The sequence below is a fragment of the Anser brachyrhynchus genome (genome assembly GCF_964034855.1).
Source record: "Anser brachyrhynchus genome assembly, chromosome: 2".
NCBI lineage: Eukaryota > Metazoa > Chordata > Aves > Anseriformes > Anatidae > Anser > Anser brachyrhynchus.
The window spans coordinates 45771188-45794741 of NC_137695.1; the positions used below are offsets into that span (position 1 = coordinate 45771188).

Consider the following 23554-nt stretch of genomic DNA (forward strand, 5'->3'; position numbering starts at 1 on the left):
CCTTGAAACTGGTGCTCTGTGACCCAAGAGGACAATTTTGCCCTATGTTTTTCTGTGGCCTTGTATTAGGCTAAAGACTGGGAGAGTATTCATCTTCTAAACATACTTAGAAAGTGCCAGTACTTGGTTTTAAAATATCAATTTTCTTGTTGTTTTGTTTGATTTTGTTTAACGAATTAAGAATGATAAATTGCTTAAAAATGCAAATAGTTTCTTGGCCACTTTTTGAAGAAGCATAGTTACATGTTCTGTGTTGGTGTATGGGTAGGCAAACTGCTGAAAGCTGGGTGCAAAATATGTTATTAATCAAGTAAATTCTTCTAAGAAAATGCCTGTGATTTAGAAGTTGCTGTGGGTTATGAATCATTCTAGGAAAAGTTTTGATGTTTTTCATAGCAACAATGTGAAAAGCTCTTAGTGGTTTTCACTGAGAACTCATTTTTTATGACTAACCACAGCTTTGCAGCATCCTACAATCTGTAGCCCTTGCAGCTACTTCACAGTACCCAGAAGATCATATTTAATGGAGAGAAAGATAGATATTACTTTGTATTTAGAGAGGAGGTTTTGCTTGGCCAACTGCCATGTGGAGAGTAGACAAAGTAAGAATTATTTAGCCTGGAATCCCAGAAAAAAAAAAAAGAAAAAAAAAAACCAAACAAACAAGAAGGATGTCTTTAATAATGAAATGTCATAGGAGAGGGAGATAAAGTATTGTAGCAATAAATAGGCTGAACCCACTAAGCCGAAAGAGTATGCTGAGCTCTTACCACAATGAAATATCCTGTAATAATAGTAATACCAGAATTTAGGTGGAGTCTGTTATTAAATATACTCTGTCTTGAAAGAATGCAAAAATTATATTTTCCTTAGACCACTGGTGCTCAGGGCAAAACTTTTTTTATTGCTTTTGAAGTCTGACAATGATATCAAAGCATAAATCCTCACATCTGGACCCTATTTCTCTACCAACTCAAAGAGGAGTGAGACACCTGGTAAGTCATGAACATTGCTTTGCAGTACTTGAAGCTTCTTCAGCGTCACTCTGTGGATATCTGAGTTCTTCAGTGCTGCTAAAGTAATTGAATGCTTAAAGACCACATTAAAATATATGGATATGCATGTGTGGTATTAGAGTAAATCATCGGGAAATATATATATATTTATGATGTGTTAAGTTATTGGCTGCTCATAAGAACTGAGCTTGTCATTTTTGATCTTATAAACTATGTTAACTATACCTCAATTGTAATACCAGCTAATTATTAGCCATTAAGTGGTCAGAGAAGTTAAGAAAATATTTTAAAAATTCAAACATTTTTTTCCGTAGCTAGACAATGGAGTCAGGAATCCATTTCTTCTGTAGTCTCTCTCCATGCCTGCTTCCTGTGTTCACTTGTAAAGCTCTAAATCCAGCAGATGCTCACTGTGAGGGATTCAGTCGGGTCCTTCAGGACAGAAAGTTTACTCTCAGTGTTCAAATTTCTATGGTCGGGATCTATAACCATGTCAGACATAGGAGCTTAACTCCTGGGAAGGTTATGATTATGCATTCACGAGAAGCGTTCAGTACTCTCTGGGGGTGTCTACACTGCTTATAGCGGAAAGGTAGCTGCAAGCTCCTTCTGGCTGTACATGATCAATGTTAATGAAATTCAAGCTAAAACCCAGTGGACTCCAAGCTAAAAACCCGTGCCAGGAGGGAAGGGTGTGTCCATGTTGACCAGGCATTGCGTTAACTTGTTCGTGTGACTTTTGGCTTATTCATACCCTATGCAGAACCCTGCTCTGTCTGTTCAGAGCTTGGAAGCTGTGTGCCACAGCTTGCACATTTGCACAGGATGAGTTCCACCATGATATACATTCTCCTCTTTTGGGAAGTGGAATCCTAATACCAAATAATCTGCAAGGAAAAAAAAACAAAAAAACAAACAAACAAAAAAAAGCTGTAGGAAAGTGAAAGCTGAAAGCAGGATCTTTATTTTTCCAAACGCAAATAAATTAAAGGAGTATTTAAAGGGAAGGGAAGAACTGAGTAAGTCAAAGAAAAGGATTAACACAGGAGAAAAATGAGCACAAGCTGGCCAGTAAATAAATTTTGGCTTGAAGTTAGAGGACAGATTTTAGCCAGCAGGTCACAGTGAGGCTCTGAAATTGTCTTCCAGTGGAGGCAGTAGGGGCAATAAATAAATAAATCACTAACTTGAACCTGAAGTATTGGTCAGGTTAGGCAGAGGTTTGTGTGATGCAGTGGTGGCATAAAATTGCAGGATATTTGATCTGACAACCCTGATAGTCCTCTGTGACTGTGCAGATCTGGGTTCCTGTAGATGAAAACCATGGTCTTCTATGACTATTAGGTCATTAAATATTGCAACAACCAACAAGGCAAGTGAAGTGAACAGAAGGAACAGAAAGTGTGTGTGGGGGGCGGATATGCATATATATATTTCTCATATTCCTCATATGTATAAAAATTTGTATTTACATATACATGTATGTATGTATGTTTGTGTATATATATATATAAAGGATTTAAGGACTACCTTCATCTGAAAGGAAAAGTGATATCATAAGTCAGTTTACTCTCTGATTGGTAAAATACTGTCATTTTACATTTTAAGCAAGCCGAAGGAGAGACTTGCCTGTTAGGAAGAAGGTTCTTACTCTTACAAATAAGGGAAAGAACAATGGAGAAAAATAAATATTGTCCTAGTCAACTTCACTTTGTTGAATATTTATCTGTGCCAGCATTTCCTTGGGTAACTGTCTTTTCTGTTGTAATGTAATTCTCTGTATGCTACACAGCAGGAAAATTCACATTACAGTTTTGTTGCCTTTGAGCTATAAATCTACATGTCCCTAAGAAAGGAATTGTTTTTAATAGGCATTTAATAATCTAATTCATCTTTAATTAATGTGGCACCTTTTGAGGAACAGGAATAGTCTTCCTCCTCCCGACTGCCCTTGACTATGCAGTAGTACTCAGGGGATGAAGGTGAATAAGGTTGTGTGTCTGCATTGATTTGTAGGCTCGGGAACTGTCACCAGAGTGGCTCCAGGGACCTCCCAGGGATTCAGAGCTCTCAACAGCACTATGGCTGAGACCAAACTGAAACGCATGAGGGAGTAAGTAACATATTTTTGTGTTACCAATATCTAGGGAAAGAGGGGGGATTTGAAAAACAGCAGAACACACTAAATAAAACCACGTGCTGCCCCCCACCCCAACCCCCCCCCCAAAAAAAAAAAAAGTTCCTGCAACAACATGAAGTGGATGCTAAGCTATTCTTTCCAAACCAGATGCGTACTTGCCTCAACAGAGGTTGAAGGTTGACTGTCACTTCTGATTATTTTCTTGTAATCTGCACAACTATGTCATCCTTTCCAGTATGTCTTCACTGCTGTCTAGATCATTCTGAACTTCTCTTTCTTTATTAGCTCAACTCATGTACATAAATCAGTTGCTGATCTCCATGTTCCCATCATGTTTGCTCCCCCACCCACACTTCATTCTTGCATGGAAAGGCTAAGGTTTGTTTTCCATGATGATATGCTGTTTAAAACCAAATGTGACTGCTGTTGCCTTTGATTTTCAAATGAGACAAGGGAAGTTACATGTGCAGCTACCTTTGAAACTCTTTGTCTGATTGCTTTCATCATCATTAAAGCCCAAACTTTATTAATAAAGATTTCAGTGTCTCAGTAAAACAAAGATCCATGCTTCCTTTCTATAATGTACTGGTTAATATATCTTGAGCATCTTCCAGTAAATTGTCAGTAATTTCTGGCCTTCCAAGATTTATTACACTAATTTAGATACTGATCTGATAATCATAATGCTATGCATTATTTCTGGACTCAGATTTTCTTTGCAGTGTTGCAACATTCAACTGATTTCAGATTGTAAGCTTTTTTTTAAAAAAGGGCAGTTCTCTGTTGTGTGGGTGGGCAGTGTCAGTTATCTGGTGCATGTTGTCAGAATACAAGTGAGTCCAAACAGTTAATGCTGGTGGTTATTTTTTAAGTGAGTCCACTAAAGAAAATTAATGCAACTGTAACAGCATGGATGGCAATCACTGTGTAAAATACATTACAGTGCAAAATGCGCCATGTATTGAAGAGAAATACCAATCAGATTTACTCCAGGTAGAAGGTTTTCAGTTTTATGGCATTTCAAGAAGCAGCTGTCCCTAGTGTTTCACTTCATGGCTTAGTCTTTACTGTGAAACCAGTCAGCAGGCTTCACAGTCTGCCAGCCTGATTCCTTTCCATTCTCTTTTCTTGGAAAGTACTTTTAAAATTAAAAAAAAAAAAACAAACACATGTTGCACCAGCTAGTTGCAAGGTGAGTTTTTTTAGTCAAAATGCCCACCTGTCTTCCAGCCTTCACCTTGTGTTCTCACAGTTATAGGATAAACCTTAACCATTTGAACTTCATGGTCATCATCTTTAGGGCTCGGGTATGATTAAATTACTTCTATCAAAGTCTATTTTTCAGTGCTGTTTCTTGGTTTTCACAGTTTCTTGGTTCTGATAGGATCAGCATGTAACAGCAGTTACATAATGAAAAAATTGGGAGTGCTGTTGTACGATCCTTTGGAAATGACATGCCTCAGCATAACTTATAAAACAGTCATATGCTAATGAAAAGGCTGATTAGCTTCAGTAATTCACATTTAATGCATTAAGACCTCACAGTTTTGGAACACTTTCCTAGTCATTTAATTCCTGAATGAGAACAGTCAGCTGGGTCTGTGGGCCAAAATGCCCACCCAGCTGGCATCTTGAGAACATCTGGCAGACTGTTTCTGTGAGCCATATCTGTGAACCATTTTAAAATTTAATTTATTAAAAACTTGGGGGGTGGAGGAAGGGAGGAAGAGAGGGGCAAGGGGAGAAGGGAGAACGTTTTGGTTTTGCTTGGTGGTTTTTTGTTGTTTTTTTTTTGAAAATAAGACTGCAGACCTCCTCTTGTGAACTATAGTAGCTAGTTTAAAGAAGTCTATCAAAATATCTACTCAGGTTATTGTTCTTTCTTCTAGATGTAATATGATCGTGTGATATCTGAATATCTAGATATCTAAATATCTAAAGGTGAGCTAGCATGTTAATTGCTTGGAAGTTAGAGTATTAAGGAACAAGTGAGTGAGCACAGTACCTAGCACACACATACACAAGAAGATCTTTGCAAATTCTCACACATGGCCAAACTGCATTTAGAGCACAGTGGAGGATTTTTTAGTGGTAAGAAGCAAGTACATTTGACTGCAGGATGATGCATGTAGCCTTAGGTGCTCTGTTCATTCCTCAGCAAACTTCACATGATGTGTTGTACTTCATCTGCACAGCAGGGCCACTTAGGGAAGGCTTAAATAATTTAGACTTGTGCTATTCAGTTTCACTCAGGAAACCGTGGACTTATTTTGGGGTCTTGAGTTGACATCTTCTAATGAAAGAGAGAATATGTTTTTTTGTTGTTGTTTCACAGGAAATGAGTAGCTGGAGTTCTTGCAAGGAAATGGAGAAGAGCAGTGGAAACAATGTGGAAGTGCAGAAATAGAAATATAAAAGTTTGGGATTGGTGCCAAAAACAATAGATTGTGATGAGGGAAACTCTTCTTTCCATCATGAATAGCTCAGAAAGTAGTCATTATACCTAAATATTACAAATAACATTAATGAAAAAAAAGCTCTTTCATTAGCTCTGATAAAATGGTAGATTCATGTAAAATGAACGTAAGGTTTAACAGCAAATGGGCCTTTAACTATTTTTGACACGTGAATGATGTGGGCTTGCAAACAGCTGCAGCAGGACATTCTCCTGACAAGGTGTGATGTGCTCATTGCTTGAGTCATTGCAGTGTGTTGCACTGAATGTGTTCTTTGACAGTGCAGAGAATTGCTGGATTTCAGAGTGCCAGTTTGGGTAGCTTCTAGTGTATTCTTGTGCAGGGCTTCATACATATATTCGTGTGAGAAGGTATCAGGAAGTTGTGCTAAAAGCCTTTACACGAGTGTAGAAGGAAGCCACTGATATTCTTGAATAAGGTAGGTAGGTGTCCTTCATCTCCTATTTTAAATAAAAAGTTGCTCAAGGCTTAACCTATAGACAGCCTGACAGTGTTTATGATACAGTCACCAGCTTCCTTCACTAAAGTCCCTGAATGTTTCCTGTGACATTTTTTTTCCAATCCCTATTGCACACCCTGTTCCAACATTTTGAATTTCTGTCCTCGCTGTAAAAGTTATGATAAAATCACCTACTCCGGTGACAATAATTTCTAGCTTGTTATAATTGGTATCAGTATTCATTATAAAGTTTATAGCAGCAGAAATTTACCTTTATCTTTCAAGTGTAGTTCATTCTCTCAGCAAAAATTTCTACCTCAGTGCTAACAATTTCAGTATTAGGATCTTCTACAGTGTTGATGAGAAATCTCAGTTTTCTGAACTAGCTCCTGCAAAGGTTATCTGAGCTTTTTCCTATTATGTTCCTTCACAGCTTTGCCTGCTAATGGTGGGAAGTCAGCCAAGTATATAAATCAGAGTTCTGTGACTCATATCCCTCATATTGGGTTTTTAGGCTTAGGAATCTCGTTAGATGCAGGAAACAGGAGGAGTATTTTCTGTCCTGGCCACCATCTCATTTTCATGGTGGTTCCTATTCCTGACAGTATTGCATGCTGCAGTCTAATAAGCTATACTCTCACATGCTATGTAGAGCCATATTGTCTTCACCAGAGAGATAAATGAGGAAAAATTAGTGGCAGTTCCACTGATGCTCCCCTACAGAGAATTTACAACAATACATATCAGAAGAGAGCCACACTGTTCTTCAGAAACAACTCCTGAATCCAAGCATTTTTTTCCATCAGATCAAATTGTTATACCACCTATCCCTTTCTTCATTTTCTTTTTTTTTTATTTTTTTTTCCTTTTTTTTTTTTCTATTGAGGTCCATAAAGCTTGGCAAAGCCTTCTTTACACGATATCAGAAGCTTTGTTAGCACTAATTGCATGAAAGATTGGCTTTGTCCCTAGGGAAAGCCTAGAGGAGTTGTAGCAAACACTGGCTTGCATTCTGCCACTGTCTGAAAAGCTTGGTGGACAAAACCAAATGCTTTCTTCAGTTATGAACTAACAGCACTGATAGCTGTTGTAGCTTAGAAGAGGCTAAAGAGGTCAAAATCTGCATAAGAAGAGACAGACCCAGAACATTTAGATGTGTAACTAAAAAAGCTTTTCTGCTTCTTTTCATCTTGCTGTGTCTTACTTCTTTCCAAGTATGTGACCACCTCAGATGGCTCTTCACAGCTCTGTGGAAAGTCTTACGATGCATGCTTGAGATCTGACTGCAGGGTTTCATGATCTAAAATGGAAAAGAGATGGTGAGCAATTAGACAAGTGTGTGCAGAAATCTGTGGAAAAGAAAAAGCCTTATTCAAGTTTTGGTACAGTGATTATATTCACAGTTTCACCTCCCTTTATTAAGGGAGTTTGTTTCCCAAGTGTCCAGTGGGTGGAGGCATCCCTTTGAAACCTTCTCATCACTGTAGTAAAAATTCATTTCTTGGGCTTTGTAAAATGAGAATTTGTGTTTCACAAAGTCTGGTTTTTTGCATAATTGAATATCTATAGAATAGAATTTATGTCTTGTTCTCTCTGTCCTGAAAATATGAAAAGAAATAAAAATGTAGAAAATGCAGAAAAAAAACTGTTAGTACAGCATACTTTGTGCTCCTTTGTGAAGGTATCCATGAATACATACAATGAGTCATTTTAATAGCAGTGAACTTTAATATGCAATTTAGAATTCAATAAAATGCATGCCAGTAAAAGGAAAAGTCTTTTATGCCCCAATTTTTAAGTAAATTAAAATCCTTTAGCACAGCAGTAAGCACCTCTTTGTCAGTCCCTGAAGTCTTATACACAGCAGCATACCATGATCAGGCAAAAGGCTTCATCATCACCCGCTGAGTGTAAGTAAAGTTGTCTTTCAGAAGTCATAGAGAAAAGGCATTTAGTGATATTTTTATTCTATTCCTGTGAATGCTTATAACACTACTGGCTTAGACTCATGAGCTGTATGCATATATCCTTCTTTTGCTTGTGACATTGACATCAAATGTGGCATTCATCTTAAAAATTCAGAAAGAAAGGTCATACTGAAGTGATTGAATAGGCAGTGGATATTCTGTAAGATCAGTAGTCCTAAAATGCCTAAAGCATAGAAGACTTTGTGTACATTTATTTCCACATATTTTTGAAGTATTGCTGTAAAAAAACTATTTGATTTAGTGTTTTATTAGGTGTTGGGTGGACCTTCATCAGGACCAACTCTTAGCCTACTGAAACTGGTTTTGTTATTGACATCACTGAAGACATCTTTAGGTGAGGCAAAATGCAGTAAATACAGAAAAGTTAATTGGGGTTTTAGACTAAAATTAAAAAATCACAGAGACCTTGATTGCTATTGACTGACATGTTGAAGGAATCATGATGTAAATAAGCATGAGGTCTAAGATGTTTTCCTGCAGGCAAGAGACAAATTTGGTATTGTCATTGGCTGAGCTACGGCTGATTTTTGCAGCCAGGTAGAGGATATTATTCTGGAGGATATTGATCCTGTAATGTTTTTGAGCATGAGATTTCCTCTTATACACACTTCAGCTACTCTGTTCAACACTCCATTTTCTGGTAGTAATTTCTGTGTGGTGATCCCAAGACAGCTTATAGCATAATAGTAGCTTTTTGCTTTCCATGGGCTAAGACAACATATTAGTTTCATATCCATCATCCTTGCCACAGGTTTTCTCACACCTCAAACCTAGTTCAAAGACCAGTCTCCATCTCTTAAGTGTTTAGGGCCTGGTAGGGTCCTAATCTCCAGGACTCCCCTAGGATACTCTCTGGGTTCTTATTCAGTCTGCATGCACATAGCATTTTATCCTCACATCTGGAACAGTGTGATGCCTGGTATCCAGTTGCATCAAATTACATCTTCAAGATTAGAGTGGTAGGTCTGGAGAGAAGTGAAATTGTGTAAATCTTGGAAAATCCATTATGTTCATTTAGACTTTGCCTAGCTTCCATACAAGAAATAAATCAAAATATTTGATTAGATCCAATTTTCTCTAGAAATAGTTCATTACTAGTGGCGTCTCCTTTTCTGCCTAATGCCCGCAGAATCACACAGAGAGCAATGGCAAAATAATTAGCAAGCCTCAGGTTTCACACATGCAGGTTGAATGTGTGTTTCTGTGCTGTAACGGGAAGTTCTGTATTGTTAAGTTGGAAATGATATCGTCTTTAAAACAGTCAAGAGCACTCATCCCACATGCCCAGAGTATTATCATTGTTTGCCTTCAGTTTTAGTGGCTGTTCAGTTTTAGGACCTCCTATTATTCTCAAGAAGGTTTCATCCTGGAGGTGTCTGTTGGAAGGAAAAGAGGGATGAAGCAAAAGTTGTGCTGGTTCTCCAATGCATCTGAGCTAAGCGAAAATTGCAAGTGATTCATAATTTGTTAGATGGGGATGTACTGATTATATAGATTGTAATGTGCAGCCCTGCCAGCTATGGGCAATGTAGGAACTGAACAGATGCTACTGACAAGTATTTGGCAAGAACAGTGTGTTTTTACCATTATTTTTGTTTGCTTTTGGAGATAATGTGTATGTATCTCTCCAGCCTGATTTTGGAAAATGGGATTACATTTTGAAGTTGCAGGTCACTAATGCAAATGGTCTTGGAATTTTTACCCAGTCTGTAGAATAGGACGTGTGTTGGCTTCTCTGAAGTTGTCTCCAGTACAAAACCTTCAGCCTTGTAGCGTAAATTAAATCAATACTAGGTTATTTAGAATCATAGAATCACAGAATATCCCAACTTTGAAGGGACTCACCAGGATCATCAAGTCCAACTCCTGGGGCCACAAAGAACCACCCAAAAATCAGACCATATATCTGAGAGTGTTGTCCAAATGCTTCTTGAACTCCAGCAGGCTCGGTACCATGACCACCCTGTTCCAGGGCCCGACTACCATCTGGATGAAGAGCCTTTTCCTAACATCCAGCCTGGCCCTCCCCTGTCACCATTCCTTCTGATCCTGTCACTGTCACCAGAGAGAAGAGCTCAGTGCCTTCCCCTCCACTCCCTCATGAGCAGTAGGCCACCATGGGGCCTCCACTCAGTCTCGTCTTCTGTGGGCCGAACAAACCAAGTGACTTCAGCCACTCCTCACACTTCTTCCCCTCTAGACCCTTCACCATTTTTGTAGCCCTATTTGCTACATGTCATAAAACTGGCCACAAATGTTTAGTTTCTTCATTTGTTGTCCTAGTAGAGGTGCCAAAGACTGAAGTCCCAGTTCAGCAAAGTAATTCAGAATGTGCATAATATTAAACACAAGTAGTCCTTTGTCTTCAGAAAGACAACAGATGCTTAAAGTTATGCAAATATTCAACTGCCTGGCTTAATCAGGCATTGAACAGAGTAGCCACAAAGGAGGATATTCACAGCGCCCAGTTTTAGAAACCTTTCCTGGGAGCCTGCAAACTTCTCTGGGCTCTCTGTGTGGAAAGACACAGGATAGTTCAAGACATATGTTGTAAGCTCCTATTCTGAATTTCCTTGGAAAATAAATTTCATTTCTGTCATGCTGGTGCCTAAGGTGGTAGCCAACTAAGGTAAGTGTATAAAGTTAGGGTGGGTGACCATTCACTGTGCTTTTGCCGGTACTTTCATTTCTTGAGAGTCATAGATTATTCTTTGAGAAGCTTATACTGCTCCTTTCCATCCTACAACTGGGGATGGAAAGAGCATGCCAGCTGCCATTGCCATCACTTCAGCTGTTCTTAGCAGCTTTACATTTGGTGTGATTCACTTTGAATACATAAAGAGAATGAACTTGGTAGAGGATCTATTAGCTGATATACAAAAGGGTACAATTAAACTGTGATGTACCGGGATGCTCATCCTGGTGCTCCGCTTGCCTGTTATTGAGCCTCAGGTCCAACCCTTGAAATGTGTAAGATTTTGTGAATTTACTTGGATACAGACTTTTTTTTTTAAACTTGGAACCAGACTTTTTCAGCTTCTTTACTGAGCTGCATTTCATAAATCCATGAGCCATTCTGTTATCCTGTTTCTGTTATCCTGTATCCTGTTATCCTATTTCTAAGGATTTTTTTTAAGTGGAGAGTAATGTCATAATTGGTTTAGCAGTAGAGAGTTTTCATCCAGTCTGAAAATTGTATTCCAGTTATAAAACACGTAATTATAAGTATAGACTCATTCATTTTAAAATGTCAAGTATCCCCAAACACTCAAAACATTACAATTATACTACCACACCTTTTTGTTTTGCACAAAAAGCATGATTTCCCTAGTTTCTCATGCTGTGCATACATAATACATAGATTGAGCTGTTCTGTTTTGTAGTGCCTTGATTTCGTCAATAGTTTCCAAATGCGAGAATGATCTCATGTGACGTTAATTATATAGTCTGTTTTCAATATAGAAACACTTGCAGAATCTTGGCAGTGTTTGCTAGATGCAGCACAGTGACCTTGGAAGGTTCACAGAGGCCCTTGGAAGTAATACAGGTAGTGAATACACAAAGGGCTTTCAGCAAACCGTTGCTAGGACTGCTGATGTTTACTGTTTCCTGTATTGTTTTTGTCCTCATCTGCTTGCAACTGCAGTAGTGTAATTATATGGAAGAAAAATCAGTCCATTTCCTTCTTTCCTTAACCATTTTTTTACTCAGTCATCATACAATGATTTCTTTCTTATACATCTGTGAGTCGTTAAGGTATAAATCTCATATTTCCATGTGGAAGGAGGTGAGCAATGCAGAGCTGGTATAACAAAAAATAGCTCACAGGGTAAAACAGCAGAGGGCTGGGCAATGTGCAAACCATCCCATGTGAAAGAGAGGTTAGCAGACCCGAAACACCACATTTCTCATGGCTCCAAAGGAAGCAGCCGCCACTTCTAAGGGTACAGCAGCCACAGGGGTGGCATTTTCACAGGTCCATCTCCTTCTTCAGTGAAGCTCCCTGCTGAGCGTCTTGTTTTCCTGAGCTGTGGGCCTTCAGAGTGTAGAGATACCAAACCATTTGCAGTGGAATCATTAACCAGACACGGACAAAAGTTATTACAAAAACAGAGGATACTAAGACTTAAAACACCTAACCTAGCTCTTAGTTGTAAGGTAACACATGCATCTTCATTAACATTTTTTCTGCAGAAGTATGATTTTGATCCTGAAGAGAAGAAGTAATTACTCTGGTTTGGTAATGTTTCAGAGCAAGTTTGGGTTTTGGCTCTGTGAGTCTACTAGGTGAAACAAGTATTTTAGATACTACATTATGATTCCTGTGTTTCTGTAAGTGTTGATAGAAATCTTCATTAGTCTTTTACAAGACATATTTCCAGGCAGTTAGATGCAGTATTATTTGATTTTCCAAGAGATTTGAGACAGAGAAATAACCAGGGTCCTGTTTTGAAAAGTGCTTAGGCGTCATATATTTATTATTTGTGAGGGGAAAAAAGGGACTAGACCTCTATCTGCCTCTTTAAATATCTCAATAGCTTTACAGAGCTTGTCTTGTCCTGATGGAGAGCTAGAGGAAGTTGAATGCATAAACCTTCCAAGGCCTTTCTGAAAATCATAGGTCTGTTGTCCATTGTTGGAAATTCTTCTTCTTTTCTCTCTAGTATGAAGTACTAATTGACTTGTGTGGCTCTGCCAGAGACTCTTTGGATGTTGTGATGCTGGTGAAAAACAGGATATTGTTTAAGATAATTTTGTATATTTACCCACTGAGAACAGGATTGGCAAGGAAAATGGGAAATGCTGAAACAGTTTGAATAGGCTCATAGAGTACTTCTTTATTCATCATGAAATTTACTTTTTTTTGCTTCTTGTTTCACTGAAAAATCAAAGCCTTTTTTTCAGAGAAATGTAAGACACCATGTGTTGTTGTGTATTGTCTTGTTGTTGTTGTTTTTTTTTCCTGTGGGAAATTGATTAGGCACACAGCTCCAGAGAGAGAGAAATACTCTGCTGAAATTCCTGCTATCTCCCACTGAGTCATGAAGTCTATTTTAGATCAGTGAGGATTTGGCCTATAATTTCCACCAGTTCCTCCCAGAAGAAAAGTTTTATCCCTAAGTGATTGGCCTATGATAGTATTCCACTTGTTCAGTCATTCATATTCAATGAAGATTTAAATGCTCAGTGTAAATTAATTCATGGGGTAAGTTTCTTGGGGGTTTTGGCTTAGGTATTGTGCATAAAGTACAAAGCAAAAACCAATTTCCCCTTCTCACAAACTTTATTCTGATTTCAGTAGTTAGTATTCAACTAACAGCTCTAAATTCTAATTCACAGTTCTTCCAAGAGCTGGTGTCAACTTCAATTACTATTTTACAAATTCATTTATCTCAGAAAATGAAATGCATGGAGAATATTATTGTTGATATTTCTTCAGCTGTGTCTGCAGCTTTAAATAATAAGATTCTTCTTATCTCATGGGAAAACATGTCCTAAATATGCTTTAGATTTTGCAAGTCTTTGAAGTAGGACATCAGAGAGTTTTGTTTGCAATCAAATTAAGATGCTTTAATTCAGGAATTATGAAGTAATTAAGGATGAATTATGAAAATTATCATTGTGCCTTCAAGTGAAGAAATTTTCATTCAGCAGTAATACGATGAAAGTCAAAGTCCATTGAGGCTTGAAGGTGGAAGGTAGGGGCTAATCTTAACAATTCAGATTTTATTTTACTACCTTTTTATATAATAATTCTTTCCTTTTTTTTTTTTAATTTTAATATGCACTTTTCTTAGACTTTGCTATACCTGCCACATTCCAAAGAGCAAATATATGTCAGCTACAACTAGAAAGTGCCCTACCTTTAGAAGTAAATTCCTAAAAAATAAATCATGGAGCTTATAATGCACCTCTATTTGCAAGTCTCCAGGGGTCTTTACAGAGCAACCAACAATCTTTGCAGCAAATGAAGTTTTGAACCCAGGACAGTTTCTTTCAAGTTCCAGAGAAGCTGTAGTGATTCAGTCAGTAATGTCAATATACTGAATGAAGAGAAGATAACTTGAGAGAACAAGGACCTTTTGTGTTGTAATTGAGTTAAACCTATTTACTGAACCACGAGATGCTGTAGCAGATGCTCTTAAGATTTTCTAGTACAGTTAGAAAACAGTATTTTGTATGAGATGAAAGATGTAATTTCCTGATTGTTTTTCAGAAAGTTATTTCAGGAGATAAATATAACAATCATTTTCACCAAGGTTCATGTTGCTAATGTTTAGCTGCAAAGTGGCAAGATTGCACTCTGTTGTAAATAGAAATATAAGATTAATAAATGAATGTTTAGAAAGCATGTTCAGGGACAAATCAGAATAGGATGTATTGGTGGGAATCCTAAATAGTGCTGCTGGACTCCATGAGAGTACATTTGACTTACGGAGAATTTAGTGAAGTCTTCTGAAATTATTATTTCAAAGATCTCCGCACAGGCTTTTATGGCCCATGAGCCCTAATCACAATAGATTTGCCTCCTACTTTACAATATGCTTGTCAGAGTAGGATGCAAACAACATCTGAAAGGATAAATGAATGCCCACTTGGACAGATATTCCATGTCCAGAAAGCTTATTTTTTTTAAGGTTGATATTGAGGTAGCTGTGAGGATTTATAAACAAATAATTTTACTGTGGTTGACTTAGGAGCTGCATGTTAGTCGTCTGCTATAGGAGAGATGGTATGTTATTGCTGATGTCTGATCCAGGGGGACTTCCATGGTATCTCTCTGGTGTGCTCAGTTGTGACTTGTGCAGAATGTGGTGGCTCAGCAACTGTCGAGCCTCCATGCTCCCAGGAATAACCCACACCACCACTCCCTGAAGCACTAGTGAAAACGCTCTGTGAAAAGTGCTCCTTCCCTCTGGGGATGGAAGAGGGAGAGCAGAACAGTTTTAAATGATAGTTGCTATCATGCTGAATGACATTCTCAAGTGAGAAGCTGAAAACCCCCTTAGCTGCTAATTTGTGTCACAGTTATCCTTTAAGGCAGGCAATGACAAGCTGTTGAGAGATATTAACCCAGCTGCTAACGCACATGGAAGAGTGCAAACTCAAGCATTAATCTTGTTTTGTGGCTTTTATCGGTGCTGCATAAAGGTAGGTGTATTGTAATTGATCTCCAGACCAGAAAAGAAACATTAATACATAGCTAGTAGCAGTATAGTCAAAATAAAGGCCCGTGGGATAATAGAAAATTCTTTGTTCACCCAGGGAAAGATTTACAACTTCATCAGCCTGTTGAGAACACAACATTATATTGCCAAATTTTAGTAATTTTGCACTGATGTGTAGGAAATCACCAGATATCCTGATAAATTCACTTGAGCCCAGATCTACTAAATGACTTGGCACATTTTTAGGCACAGTTAGACACCCTGAGTACAAAATTGCGGTTCTGAAGGCTCCTATTCAGCTCCCCTCTAACACTGGCAGTGAGTCAAAGCACTAAGTACCTATGATTTAGCTGATATTGATACTGCTTCTCACATGCTCAGAAGCACCTTATCCTTGATAGAACCAACTGCTAATCTCATGCCAAAACCATATCATTAGCCACAAATCAGATATCTGTCTGCCTGTGTGGCCTTTGAGCCTTGTTCTAGTTAATTTTCTCTAGGCATAGGTTTTGTGCTGAACAGAAGCTGGCAGCATGAGGCTTTTTATTCCAAAGCACGGCTTCCAGGGATGACAGTGTGGAGTCTGGCAATATCTGCTATCCAGCCAGTAGGCAGGTGGTCAGAGCGTGCCTCCACGCTATGGAACTCCCCAGCCCTGTTCCACCTCTGCCTGGAGCATTAGGGCTGCCCTCTGCAGACAGGAGGAGTGAGGGAAGTTGTTGAATTTCTTGCCATTTGCAGTGAGAAAGCAGACACACAGGGCACTCGCGTACACGTGGTAACCTGGATTTCAGTCCCAAGGACTGAAAGACTCCAAGGGCTGCTTGCACTGTTTTATCCAGGGACTGTTTCATGCAAATAACATTTGCACACACCTCCAGTGTTGTCCCTGGTTCTCAGCCTGTCCAGAGTTATCCTTCCTCATTCTTTTCTGGCCCACCTACTTTTATACAAATCAAAATGAGGGTGAAGGAGAGTCCTTATTTCCCCAGTACCCCTGGTGATTATGGTACTTCTACTGCCAGGTTTCTAGGTCTCTGGGTGAAACCTCTAACCAGGGATAAAAGGGAACAAGTGGGTGCCTATGTGATCATGTCGAATTGCTGCAAGTCCTGCATGGGAAGAGGTGCTTCCAAACTTTACTAAAGCCAGACAGGCATCAGATTTGACATTTCCCTTTCTTCAGTTGTGGTGGGCTGATGTTTTGCATGGATACTTTTCTGGGGTGTCTGCATTGTACGGGGAGCTTAGGGTTCAGCCAGAGAGCTGTGAATGCTATTGCATGAATGAGGTGCCTGAAAGTTAGGAACTGCAGGGCTCAAATGCCAGCAAAGAATCCCTTGGTATATGTATGTCTTTGTGACTCAGTGAAGCAACACAAAAGCTGCTCATGAGCTCGTTTGCACAAGGAGATACCTGAGGAGATATCTGAGATACCACATTTAAGCACGTAGTAACTTACCATCCTGGACCAGCTCCTTGGATGAGTTGATGTAACTGAGTTTGATGTAACTGCTTTGATTTCGGCATAGTGAAAAGCAATTTAGGACAGTGTGGGATGGGGTTCTGGCCAACAAAACTTGTCTGAGTAATGCAACCCCAGATGTCGAGTATCCCCTTAGCTTGTGTAGCTGCACTGAGAAAGGGATCATGGCTCATTTTGAGGGGAAAATAGTGAGTTTGTAGGTGTGTGAGCTATAACAACAGTAAATACCAGATAATCAGAAAACATGGGATCTCTGTACTGGTTCTCACAATGCATTCAGAAGTAAGGCTTTTAGTTATTTCAGAAGTGTAAATGCAGGTGTTCCACACCTTCTGTGAAATAGGAACTATGAATAGAAGGGTAGCAAAAAATCCCTAATTATGCCTCTGTAGGTCTTAACATGGATGGAAAAATAACCACTAGCACAGGATCAGGGCTGTAATGGACAAACCTTGCTTTCTAGGAAGTCACACCTCTACCCCCCACTGGTATACTAAAAGATTCAGTCAGTAATGTCACTTTAAAATTTACTGTCTTAGCTTCTGCTTTTCTGTCCCCGTCACAGAAAATGTATTATGTGGTAGCGGACTCACATTAATGCAGCTTTCAAACCCAAATAGAGTCTGATGTGTTCTTTTGTAAAAGGAGGTTATAATTTTTGTTACCTACCCCTTAATTTTCAACCTATGAATACTTTTTCCCTAATTTTATTGTATCAGCAATTATACGGATTAGCTAATTTGCATGTTCTGCCAAGCTAAACTGAAAAGATTCCAGTCTGCAGGTCACTTTTATTAACCAAAGAAATACTCCCAAGGTATGTGTTTGCTTAATTTTTCATTTTTAAATAGAAAGGACTGACAAAAAATGTATTTGTTTAGGAGGGAGGGAAGGGGGTCAGTAAAGGCACTAATGAAGCAGTAGTTGTTTCAAGGTAGCTTCTCAGGTATTGATTTTTAACCATTGAAGAGAAATATAATATTTATGTTGAGGTTTGATGAAGAAATGTACATTATTTGACAAACAAATCTCTATTTAGCTTTCTGTACTAATCTAATCCTTAGGTTGCCAGACTCTGGCAATTGATCACTTTCAGCAGTTTGTGTTTTTCCCTAGACAGAAATACTGGGAGAAAAAAAAAAAAAAAAAGAAAAAAAAAAAAGTCAGTTTCTAGTTATGGGAAGCAGGACTGAGTCACATTTGAACTTGTGGAGTGTCCAGCCCAGCCCCATGGCTTCTTACACTGGGTCTCAGCTGCCTCTGCTGCCAGTTCCCGACCTGTCAGGAGCCAGCAGGACGTATATATAGTGTATAGACAAAAGGTGAACCACAGCTGGGTATGACCAAGCTGCAAAACAGTGACAGCAGGCGGGATGTGAGGAGAAGTGCTTCCTCCTTGTGAGATCAGAGCAGCCGTCAAGGCTCTCTTTCAGGAAAGAAAATGTATTGGGTATATTTTATCAGCTGCGGGTCCTACTGTTCTTAATGTTAGGATTTTTCAGGAGCCTTGCTAATCCCTTATAAATACTAGGTAGCTCACTGCTGGGGTGATAAACGTGACAGGTCCCATCCTGGGACAACTCTGGGGTCCATCTTCCCAGTTTATCATAGTCTAAAATTATAGAAAACAGCATGTAACAGGAAGTCAGTGGAAAGGGAACATAAGCACAAACATTCAGGCTGAAATGTTATAAAACTATACAGCGAATTTCCTAGTAATTCCTTTTTGTCTAAAAGAATTTCCATGAAGCAAAGTGGTAAGGGATCAAATGTTTTCACATGCTAGAGACACAGTATGTTTAATCCTTGAAAAGTGCACTACAGCATTAGAATCACAGATATCATCAGGGTTTTTTTTGTTTGTTTGTTTTGGTTTTTTTTTGTAGGTAAGAGTCATTTTTCAGAGAAACATTGTTAGCTACACTAAGAAGCTTTACTGAAGAGGTCTCCATGCCACAATAGATTTCCTGAAAAAGAAATGATTGCACCACCCAAATGCTCTTGAAACTCTAGCAAAATGCTGGTGGGAGGAAAGGCTGCTTACCAGAACTTTACCTAACCAAAACAAGATGTTTTTCAATACAAATTGCTGATGTCTCCGTAAGGAGATCCCAGTTAGTCCAACTCACTTCCTGACTAAGTGAAGGGCATCATTACCTCTGGAACTTGCAAGTTCGACACTAAAAGAAAATCAAATCTCAACTGTCCTAACACAAAAAATCAGTAAAAGAAAAAAACAGGGATAAGGCTGCACAGCCAGCCATGCCATTTGTGTGTCAGCATTACACTGCATTGTGGTACCATTGCATCCAGTAATTGGCTCACACCCTTGAATTTCTTTGATAAATCACACTTGAGCTGTTTTTGAAATCCCTTCACCCCAAAATTCTCTCACCCGCTATATTCCATAAATTCTTCCAGATAAGCACCATAAGGTCTGTATAGCACTGCACAGCACGCTTGCCATCAAACCCTCTTGCTTGATGCCATTCAGGGTCCCAGTCCTGCCGTGGACATTGTATGGATTGGCACCATTGAGATCCAGCAGGAAACTGGAGGAAAACTGGCTTGGTGTGCTTGTGACAAAGCAGGTTTGTTTAAACAGGGAAGAGAACACAGTTCCTGTGGCAGACTTATGCAAAGAGACTTTCTGATATGCTGAAGGAAAATTACTCCGTTATTTTCATCAAAATATTATGAACCCAACACTGATTGGAATGTTTTACATTACTCAGGGCTTGTGACATATGAATTTAAAGATGTTTGCCTTTAGAAAAACAAGTTCTGTTCATTGTCTTGCAGTTTTCAACTGAATCTTTATAAATCAACATTAAGTTCCTGTGAGTGTACTCTTTGTCACTGAATTACAGACCTGTCTACTGATAAAAGGATAGTGCTGTAGGAAAAGATAGAAAAGTCAGTTAGCTCATGCTGATCTGGTACAACAGTTTCCTTGTTATTAGATAGAAGCTAAAATAAAGCAATGAATTCTGAAATGTGTTTGTTCTCATGAAAGGCTGCTGGTTTATGGCTGAATAGGGTTGCTTCTCTTGGTTTTGTTGAAATACAGAGGCAATAATGTATGGGTGTATACTGGACTTGCTGTGGATAAAACACTGACAGATTTGGTGTGAAAATGGTTTTGGTTTTTAGCAGTGATGATGTCTGCATGTCCCATGACTTACTATGGCCAGGTTTTTACTCCTGGGCTATTTGTATAACACCGCCATAGAGAAAATGCAGAGGAAATTTGAAATTCTTGTACTGTCAGACAAATAAGGTGTATCCTTATAAGATTTTAATCAAAAGTAGCCACAACATTTAAAAAAAAAAAAAGTTATAGCAATTGCTTGTATTAATATATAATTGAGATAACTTTGACTTGACCTTTGTGTAATATTTATTCTTAGATCTGCCATCCAGAAGCTGGGAGCAGAGGTATTTGAGAAAGTGTACACCTATCTGAAGCAAGCAAGACAGCAAAAAGCCAGTGAGGAGGAGATCAGGAGATACCTGGAGAAAATGGTTTCTAGAGCAAGTGATTGCTTTGAGGTGGATCAGCTTCTCTACTTTGAGGAGCAGCTACAGGATTCGGAAGCACGCCTTCAGCTGTAAAATGTTTGTCAGTAACAGTGCGGGAAGCAGAAAGGAGGACTAAAAGTGGCGAGCTGCCTTCTTCAGGCCAGCAAGCAAATCCTAGAGGTATTTGGAGGAAACTACTGAGGGTAATTCAGTACACAAATAGGTGGGCAAACTCTTGGGGAGTCCAGTCTGTACAGTGAGAAATGGGTAAATATGGTATCATTTGCAGGGGCAGGAAGAAAACCAGTTAGTGGCAGTGGAGCGGGGGATTCACAGTTGTCAACATCCCCTTTTCACCACTAAGAGCATTAAGAAAGCTGTTCTCCTGGGCACTGGCCAGGCTTAATCCTGCACTCAGTCACTGGTGAAGCTGCCTGTGATGGAAATGGTGCAGGATTAGACTCCAGCTGCTGTTGATTCCTGTGCTAACCGGTCGTCATGGCATTTAAGCACATCTTTTTTGTACTTTGGCAGACTTACCCTTGAACACACATATCTATGCATTGGGCTGCTCAGCCAGAAATTGTCTGATCATTCATTGTTCAAAAGACTGAATTTAATCCATGTGCTTTCCAAAGGAACTGTACAGATACAAGCGTGCATGTATAATTATATACATATATGCATATTCATCTACATAGAGATAGGTGTGTATATGCATAGAGACAGAAAGGTGTTTGGCCACATCATCATATATGTTTATGTGTATATAGACAGAGACACGAGGCCTGAGCTGTAGATGACTGTGGTAGCTAGGAATCCTTATTGTGGATTCTGAGAGTTTTAGATCAAATTCACTGTACACAGATGGAACAATAAACTTTTAACAAACAATAAACAATTTTTTTGGCTTGTACGTGGACATTGGTTTTTTGTTTGTTTTTCATAGCATTTATATTCCTTTCTTCATATGCATCATACGTTTGCTGATTTCAAGTATATATCATGCTCTGATACCTGATTATTTCCTTCTCCCTGTTCCTTCTTTATTCTGCATTCTGAGCTCCTTCATCCATCTACGTAAAACTCTAACAGAAAATAAATTGGTATGACATAGAAGAATCTCAAGTGAATTGTGGACCAAGTTTATTTCAGGCATCTAGCCATTACCTTTTTTTTCTGCTTTTGTGCCACAACTCTTCAAGTACTCAGGGACTGAATCAAATAAATGAATGTAAATTCATAATGTAAATATCAAAAAATGTTGCTGCTTGACTAGGGCTACAACTAAGGATAGTGGGATTGATAGTAAATTAAGCAGTAGTACTGATCCATCTTTTTGACATGTTTTAAAAGACTCAAAGGGAAAGGCAAGTAGTCACCTTAATCTATCTCAGCAGCAACCCAAGCAGCAGAATCAAAGGACATGCCCAGCTAAGGAAGATGTGGCACTACACTTCCAACCAAAGTAACGGAAGATCCTGACACATCTGACTTCAGCTTCTGTTGGGAGTACATGGTGTAACAAACTGGAGGCTGAAATCCAACATGACGTTCACTGAGATAGGGAGACTTATTTTAATTCCATGTGGTGGTTCAGATCCCACAGGAGAGGCAGTCTGAAGCGCAGATTCTCAGTCAGGCTTCAGTTTTTGTCCTTCTCAGTGTTGTGTCTGTGTACTTGGTTCCATGTTTTTTACACACAATGTCATTTAAGGACACTTAAAAAAAGAAGACGAGTGCTTGGCTATTCCAGGGACTAATCAGTTCAAAAAGCAAAAAGTAAGTGGCATATGGTGGGAATAATCTCAGTGAGATACAGCCTTGGCTATTGCATTTACCTCTGGCTATGATTCAGACCAATTTATCAAAAAAAAATCAAAAAACAAACTCTGTAAGTAATCAGTTGCTATTTATTAATGAGCAATACCTCATCAGACTTTTTCCTGGAGCATGCAAGAAAAAAAAACTGCACAGGAATGGGTCGAGCTCTCTAGAGCAGTCAGGCACCAGGGAGATCATTAAAGGGCAACCTTTAAAGCCTGGAAAGCATGGTTTAGCCATGCAGATTACCCTCGGGGAAGTGGTTGCTCTCTGATGAGCAGTACATTTGCTTGTTGCACACAAGGAAGGAATCATAGCATCTTTTACGGTTACTCAGTTGCTTTATTCTCCCTGCAGGATATGACCTTCAAATTATGTGAGAATCTGGAGGTTACTGCTTTACTGGTTATATGCTTCAAGCTGTGTTTAGGTTTTGGTGTTGTTTTTGTTTATTTGTTTTTTCCCTGTCAATCATATGACAATTATGCAACATGGTATGCATGTTAAACTCAGCAGGGGGCTTTTTGTCTTTGAGCTGTAGCAAGAGCATAGTAATAAGTCCCATGGGTTTGAAAGAGATTCTTGCATCTCTGTTTAAATTGAGGGTCACTTTCAAAAAGCACTAGGTGGCATTATATGCCTTTGTCTCTAATCCAGGGCTTGCTCACAGATCAAAGCTATCTCGATTCAAGGACATAACATAGTTTGGGCTATGTTTTATTTTTAGGGATTTTCATAATTTGTTGCTTACAAAGAGCACAAACTCTCTGCTGAATACATTATGGAGTGTTTTGAATAGCATGCCTGCGACTATATTTTTGTAGCAGAATTAGCAATGTGTTTGTGAAAAATGTCCTACATAATAATTATAAGCACACTTGAAAACAGTCTTGAAGTCCCTTTGAAAATGTTTTCTTTGTGTTATTTTCTAAATGGTTTCTTTATTCCCTTGAAAACAAAAGATTTCAGTCCTGAGAATCTGGGCACTTCTACAATTGCTAACAGTACAAGTCTAGAAAACAGAAGCAAAATCTTGAATCAAGATGTAAGCATACTCAAATAAAGTAATCAAGGAATTGAAAAAAAAAATGGCAAAACTACTCTTATCTTCCAGGCCTTTGTAGATTGCATCTGCTCCAAAGTTCTCAGCAAATTGTTGGGCTTTGCAAAGAGCCCTGAAATTGCATAACCCAGGTCACAACCAGTTCTCAGGGACAATGAGGTCTATCCCCTCTAAAACTTTATAAAACTCATCGAATGTCGTCTGTCATTCTGTCTTTGGTATCCTGGGAAGAGGATATACATGAGGAGTTCAACTCAATTCTGCAGTTTATTAACCCTGTTCTGTAGCTGGGTTTTGGGTTGCTTTTAGTGGTGTTTAAAGACCTTTGAGTATTCTCCTGCACTTATGCAGCTGCACAGTAAGTAGCCGTCAGTGGAGATTTTGCATGCTATCCCCAAGCTTGCAGAAATGGGCATGTGAGACAAAT

At 38.9% G+C, this 23554-nt stretch overlaps 1 protein-coding gene across 6 annotated transcripts in view; it reads left to right on the forward strand.

The window, feature by feature from the left end:
* The window catches only part of NEK11 (NIMA related kinase 11), a 106924-nt gene extending 85768 nt beyond the window's left edge, over positions 1 to 21156 (forward strand). For 4 of the 6 annotated variants that reach the window (XM_080581745.1, XM_080581743.1, XM_080581744.1 and 1 more), the window contains 3 exons: positions 3033 to 3128; positions 13984 to 14086; positions 20129 to 21156. In XM_080581745.1, the coding sequence (XP_080437871.1) occupies positions 3033 to 3128; positions 13984 to 14086; positions 20129 to 20333 (404 nt within the window). In that variant the 3' untranslated portion in view covers positions 20334 to 21156. Of the gene's footprint in view, positions 1 to 3032; positions 3130 to 13983; positions 14087 to 20128 lie in introns of all 6 variants that reach the window. The other 2 variants (XM_080581747.1, XM_080581748.1) reach the window with 2 other exon arrangements.
* Positions 21157 to 23554: the final 2398 nt, after the last annotated feature.